The sequence below is a fragment of the Nestor notabilis genome, unplaced genomic scaffold (genome assembly GCF_000696875.1).
Source record: "Nestor notabilis isolate BGI_N333 unplaced genomic scaffold, ASM69687v1 scaffold13821, whole genome shotgun sequence".
NCBI lineage: Eukaryota > Metazoa > Chordata > Aves > Psittaciformes > Psittacidae > Nestor > Nestor notabilis.
In genome coordinates this window covers 24781-31276 of record NW_009913432.1, presented here as the reverse complement: position 1 = coordinate 31276, position 6496 = coordinate 24781, and the positions used below count along the sequence as shown (strand labels likewise).

The window sequence follows — 6496 nt, the reverse complement described above, 5'->3', positions numbered from 1 at the left end:
TGTAGGGCAAAGACAGATCCCTGGCATGGAGGGATAAATGTCCTCACATGGGTCAGGGTGTTATATCCATACTGGCTTTTTCGCCTGTACCTGCTGGCAAAGCTCTACTGGAGGTATTTTGCTGAGTCTGGTGATGCCAGCACAGCAGCTCTCCGTAAGAGAGACTTTTATATGGGTCCCCTTTATCCTATACCCTGCACAATCCTTCCTAGACTTTAGCAGTATGAATTCATTTTCCTGTGCAAATGCTTGGTTCCAGGAGACATCTGCTACTTGGATTTGCACTTCTGCCCTCATAGACAAGCTGGGCTTTACACTGCTCAGTCCCACTCACCCTCCTGACTCCTGCTCCCTTCCCTGGGTAGGTGGTTGGCTTCTTCAAAGGCATGTCCTTCCCTCTGGCCAGCATCGCTGTCTACAGCTCCGTGGTGTTCGGTGTGTTCAGCAACACGCAGCGGCTGCTCAGCCGGCTCCGCCATGGAGAGCCGGATAGCACCCCGGTGCTTGCTGACGTGGCTCTGGCCAGCATGGTGGCTGGGTTCATCTCCGTGGGCATCGGCACGCCTGTGGACCTGGTAAAGATACGGCTCCAGATGCAAACGCAGCCGTACATCCAAGGTAGGGAGAAAGAGCGTCTTTTTACTTTCTCTGACAGTCCTTGGTGTTTATTGAGAGCTTTAGGACAACTTTGCTCCAAGGCCTGGCTCTCTGCTGCCTTGTGTCACTGCAGTGGAGGGCCATGAAGAGGATCAGAGGGCTGGAACACCTCTGGAGACAGGCTGAGAGCTGGGCTTGTTCAGCCTGGAGAAGAGAAAGTTCCAGGGAGACCTTAGAGCAGCTCCAGTGCCTGAAGGGGCTACAAGAAACATGGAGAGGGGCCTTGGACAAGGGTCTGTAGGGACAGGACAAGGAGGGGTGGCTTTAAGCTGAAAAAGGGGAGTTTTAGATTAGGTGTTAGGAAGCCCAGAGAAGCTGTGGCTGCCCCATCCCTGGCAGTGTTCAAGGCCAGGTTGGACACAGGGGCTTGGAGCAACCTGCTCTAGTGGAAGGTGCCCCTGCCTGTGGCAGGGGGTTGGAATGAGATGATCTGTAGCGTCCCTTCCAACACAAACCATTCTATGATTCTATGAAAGGAGCTAGAAATGCTTCCTTCTGCATTCCCTTTCTTAAACCTTTTTCTGCCACACTATATATGGATTTAGCAAAAGGAAATGGATGGCAGTGATTGTGATTTCTGATCAATGGCAGTGGGCTTTTGGGAGCAGTTCTGTAGCAACGTATCTATTATAACAGTTGTATCCTTTTCTTTTTTTGCAGCAAACGTGAAAGTAAACCCCACAGTTCCTGGGTTTCCTGTGTACCGAGGCCCCATTCACTGCTTCAGGACAGTCCTACAGAAAGAGGGGATAGCGGGAATATACCGAGGCGCGGGAGCAATGCTTCTGAGGGATGTTCCTGGGTACTGCCTCTATTTCATCCCTTACACACTCTTCTGTGGCTGGATTACCCCTGATGGATGCATTTCCCCTAATCCCTCGTCCATCTGGCTGGCAGGGGGAGTAGCAGGTAAGCACCTTTGTTTCCCACAACACTGGCAAAACAAGGGTGGGAAGGTTCCCATGGGAGATTATAGAGGTGGTCCAGGGTCCAGTCACCATGTCTGGTGACTCCTGCTGGTCACCAGGAGAGGACATGGAGGTGAACAACCTCCCTCTCCCAGGGCCAGGTCCCCTGGCACCAGTTACTCTTTATGACTTGGCAAACCCTATGGAAGTTGTGTTATCAGACATTCATCAGGCTCAATGTCAAGAAGGAACACAGCCAGTGCCTTCAGCTCCCTGGATGTCCCATGGCAGCCTGCATATCACATTGCCAGTGATACTCGGGCAGCCAAGATGCCTCCAGAAGAGGACTTCAACCTGTTGGCTGCCCACCAGGAGGGTGTGTGCCCTACTCACAGGCAGCAGAAGCAGAGCTGACTGTTATTAATCTTCTTGTACACCCGGAGTAGGACTGGCATGTACATCTCCCACCACACTCACATGTACAAGGTCACTCCTGCACCCACTCCCCATTTCTTGTCTGTTTCTTACGCACACACGCCTAGATGCAAGTCAGTCTTCAGCTCAGGTAATGATCACAAAACACCATCTCTGTTTCTCCTGCAAATAAACAGATCCCTGACCCATCTGGACAGGTTCTCCAGCATGTCCCAACACTCACGTAGGTCCATACAAACTCTTGTCTGGCCATCTGGACCATGCATTGTGGTTGCATGTTGACCTTGTCACTCTGATCCCACTCAGCTGCAGGGTAATTAATGTAAATGGCCTGTTTCCTTATACGAATGATGAGGTAGCTCAGCTGTGTTGAGCTTAATCCTGGCTTTATGGAATGGAGCTGCCTCTTGTTTTCTCAGCTCAAACTTTGCTTTTCAACGGTATTACCTGAGGATTCCAGTTTGTCTGCAGCTTGGGCTCTTCCCATGACATGTCCGTGCTCTACCAGAAGCACAGCAGAAGATTTACATGTGGAGGACACGTCCTGGGCTGTCTGCATTTGATTACCAGCATAACCCCCAAAATCCCAGTGCTTCTTCCAGAGACAGGGAACTTTGCTCCTAGAACTACCATTCCTGCACCTGAGCAGGGTGAATGCCCTGCAGTGAAACCCCCATGAATACAATGTGGTACACGAGAGGTGAATTTCTGAGTTCACTGACCTGCAGCCAAGGAAATACAGAGAAGAAATTGTTCAAATACTTCTGCATTTTTCTAGGAGCCATTTCCTGGGGGACTGCCACTCCAATGGATGTCGTGAAAAGTCGACTTCAGGCAGATGGAGTTTATTTAAACAAGTACAAAGGGACCCTTGACTGTATCTTGCAGAGCTACCAGAACGAGGGCTTAAAAGTAAGTGATACTTGAAGTAAAAACCCTGGGTATTATGTATTTCTTTTTTAATTGGAAAATACAATAGTTGTTACAAACCTCTCTCCAGGGTTGAGAGGCAGCTGAAGCCAGTTACTGTGATTATAATAATGACAGTAGGTAATTATAATGGAGATTCTTTTATATTCTAATAGTGAGAGTAATAATGTGCCTTACAGCAAAGAAAACATGAATGACTGGGGATCACGGTCTGCTGGTGCAATTAACTTAAAGTAATGCTTCATGTCAGTGCATTTAATTGTATAATTTGACTTATTATAAATCAGAGGTAGAAAATCTCACTTCTGGGATTGCTTCTACAAAATGCAGAGGTCAAATGTTTCCCACTGACACTGAAATCAAAGGGAATTGATTCTAGTAGCACCCCAGGTGCATTTGGCTGCCCTGGGCAATGCTTTGCTGGAGCTGATGCTGTGTTTTGCACTGCCCACCCTCATTTTGCACCAAGATAGAGCTGATTGAAGGTGTTCTTAAATTAGAATTGCTTTGGTTTCAAACGTGAAGAAGGGCCGTGTGCCAAAACCAACCTCACGTCCTTCTGACTTTGTCTATTAGTGTAATAAAAGATGTTTGTTCTCCCTGCAAACTTTGCCTCAGTTAAAGGTGAATGGCAAAGAACCAGGGTTTGCAGCTTTATTGCATTGCCAGTGCACGGTTACGAGAAGTGATGTCTCCTGATACTGAGATGAATCTCTATTTAGGCTACCATCAAAACATCACGTGGGCTCTTGGCTCCAAAGTGCTAAATTTCACATTCGGAGGGAAAAGTAATGAGGTACAAGAAGAAAACTAACCTGCAAAATCACAAGTTGGTGTGATTTAAATATTTGCCAACCCAGGGCCTGCAGTCTGGTTTGGGTTTTGCTGTTAAATGGAGAAAGTCACTTTGATATGAAGCATTAGTACCTGGAGATGCTAAAGACTCTGCTTGGAGGGTCAGGGTGCCCCAGGCTCTACGCCCTGAACATTCAGTTTGGCACCTAGATTCACAGCAAAACATAGGGTGGCTGAAAAGGGGATTTCCCTGTGTTTTCCCTTCTCTTTCTATCCTCATCCCCTACCCCTCTTGTCCTGCCTGAATATTAACAACTCAGTCAGGCACTTAGCTGTTTTTGTCAGAGGTCCAAGCTGCTTCCAGTTTTGTTGCTGTCATGCCTGGCATCCAGATTAAAGCTGGCAATAGGACTGAACAGTAGTTGATGATAAGACCGGATTCTTCTCTTGTAAGGAGACAGACAGGTAATAAATGACAAACTCAGGTCTGGATGTTTTCATTCTGGGGCAAAGGAACAGCATTCACAGTGCTGGAAGTAATTGCATGTATACACGCAACAAAGTAAGCACAGCCCTCTTCTTTTTCCATAGTCGTGTGTGTTCATTCTGATGAGAAAAGCTTATGCCTCTGGGCTTCCCTTCATAAATCTTCATTCCTATTTAACTTGATTCTCTCGTGTTACTTCTTGGATACTGCAAAAAAATTGGAACTTCCTCCCAGAAAATTCTATCTTCCTAACAAAATAAACCACCCCAATAAATCCGTAATATCCTAAATATCCCAATACTGCAATTTCACATTGCAAACTCCATCCTAAACTATGTGAACATCCTTTCATTCTGTCTTGTACAAGTCAGCACCATGCACTGGATTTAGTGGATACAAGATATGGTGGTGTTTAGCAGAGCTCAGTATTTCAGGGGAAATACTCATTTGACACTTTAATCTACGGGCTTTTGGTCTTGGAGCCAAGATATTCCACACTTCCTCAGAGCAGCCGTGGGAGCTTTGCCTTTGTGAAGCCTCGAAGGGGGCTTGCTTTGCTGATGTGACTTTTCATGTCCATTTTGAACTTCTGGTGTTTAGATTAGTGACTGCAGTGATTAGCCTGGGTGGTTAATGGAGGGATTTTGAGAGAAACAGGCCAGTAGAGATGCTCCCTGCAACTATTGTGAATAGGAGCAACAAGGGTCCCTCTCCACTTTCCAGACAGCACTTTGCTGTTCAAGCACTCCAAAGCCACAGGGTCTTTCGTTCTTGTAAGTGCCAGCATCTTTTCAAAACCCCTATATTGAGCAGAACGAGGAACACTGGCTGTGGATATTTAATATCTCAATGAAAGAAAATGCTGGGATATGTGTGGGCACTAAAGCTTCATCTTAGGAAGCGTCATGTGAAAATACCAGCTTTTATCAAGTATTTCTCCCAAAGCTGGTGGTGAGGGCCAGTTCTCAGCAAGGTACAGAGTAAACCTGGTTTTCTTCTGCACCCACAGACCCAGCCCTGGGAAACAGAGCATTTGCTGCATGAAACCAACAGCCTTGTTGTTGTACCGCGGGGTTTGTATGATCCCCATAGGCTGTAACTAGGTAGGACAACACCTGAACACATTTTGGGGCTCTTACTTTCTGCTCTACACATGAGGATGGTTTTTTGCCCTTTACTTCTTGTAGCTCTTGTGAGCAGATATAAATGGGAGCACAAAGCACAATGATGCCAAACCAATGACTTCTGCCATTGCTTTTCCATTCTCCAGCGCAGACTTCTGCAGAGACCAGCAGCAAGAATGGATTCTGGTTCTTCAGAATCCTACCATGACTTCATTCAATGTTTTCTTCTTCTTAAAAGAGCCAGTATATTCCTATGCTCTAACCTCTTTCCATCCCCAACAGGTCTTTTTTAGGGGCATCACGGTCAATGCAGTGCGAGGATTCCCAATGAGTTCAGCCATGTTTCTTGGCTATGAACTTTCCCTCAAAGCAATGAAAAGAGACCAAACTGAGACCAATCCTTAACTTCCAGGTCAGCGCATAAAGACCCTTTAGCTTGATTAAAACTAGAGAATTAATCTTTGAATCAAATGGAGTTGCAATTGTGTAGATCCTCTGAAAGCCCGATAACCTACACGGGTACCTACATCTGGATAGGCACTTTTTGAATCTGGGTCTGTGGGATATGGAGCAGACAATGGATTTAGGTTTCATTCCAGATCTCCTGGAATATCTCTGCAATCTGATTTTTGTGATTGTTTTGATCAGTATAAATCAGAAAAGAAAATCTGAAAGGAAAATATTCTCTAACATTTTATAAGTTGTGAAATATCATTCTCACTAAAGTCCCTGCACAATATCCTTTCCTCCCTTGATCCTTCCACAAAGACCTGAAATTAAGCCCTTTTGAAGTGTCTTGACCATCAGCTCACAGTTTTACTTTTCCCCTCATAAACCAAGGGTTGCATAAAGGAGCAGCATTAAAAATATCTGATTAAAGAAACTTTTTTAGCAGTTAAATACTCAAGATCATTCTTGGCAGTCTTTGCTCTTTCCTGCACTACTTCATAAACCTTCTTTCTTATTCCAGAAGTGTAGCCAGGAAGACCTGGAAGCCTCCTCCTGTCCTGAGCCAAATCAGCAGTGTGGTGTTGGAGAGGGATCAGCTGCTCCGACCGAAGACTCTCATCCTGCACCTACAGCATCTGCTTTCTCTTCTGCCATGGACTTAGCGCCTGGAGGACACTGAAAACTGCAGCAGCTCAATCAAATCCAAAGAC

At 46.0% G+C, this 6496-nt stretch overlaps 1 protein-coding gene across 1 annotated transcript in view; it reads left to right on the top strand.

Moving 5' to 3' along the window:
* The window catches only part of SLC25A48 (solute carrier family 25, member 48), a gene marked incomplete at its 5' end in the record, with an annotated part of 9098 nt that extends 3357 nt beyond the window's left edge, over nucleotides 1-5741 (top strand). The window contains 4 exons of the mRNA XM_010023202.1: nucleotides 366-618; nucleotides 1318-1566; nucleotides 2779-2912; nucleotides 5619-5741. Of these exons, the coding sequence (XP_010021504.1) occupies nucleotides 366-618; nucleotides 1318-1566; nucleotides 2779-2912; nucleotides 5619-5741 (759 nt within the window). The remainder of the gene's footprint in view (nucleotides 1-365; nucleotides 619-1317; nucleotides 1567-2778; nucleotides 2913-5618) is intronic.
* Nucleotides 5742-6496: the final 755 nt, after the last annotated feature.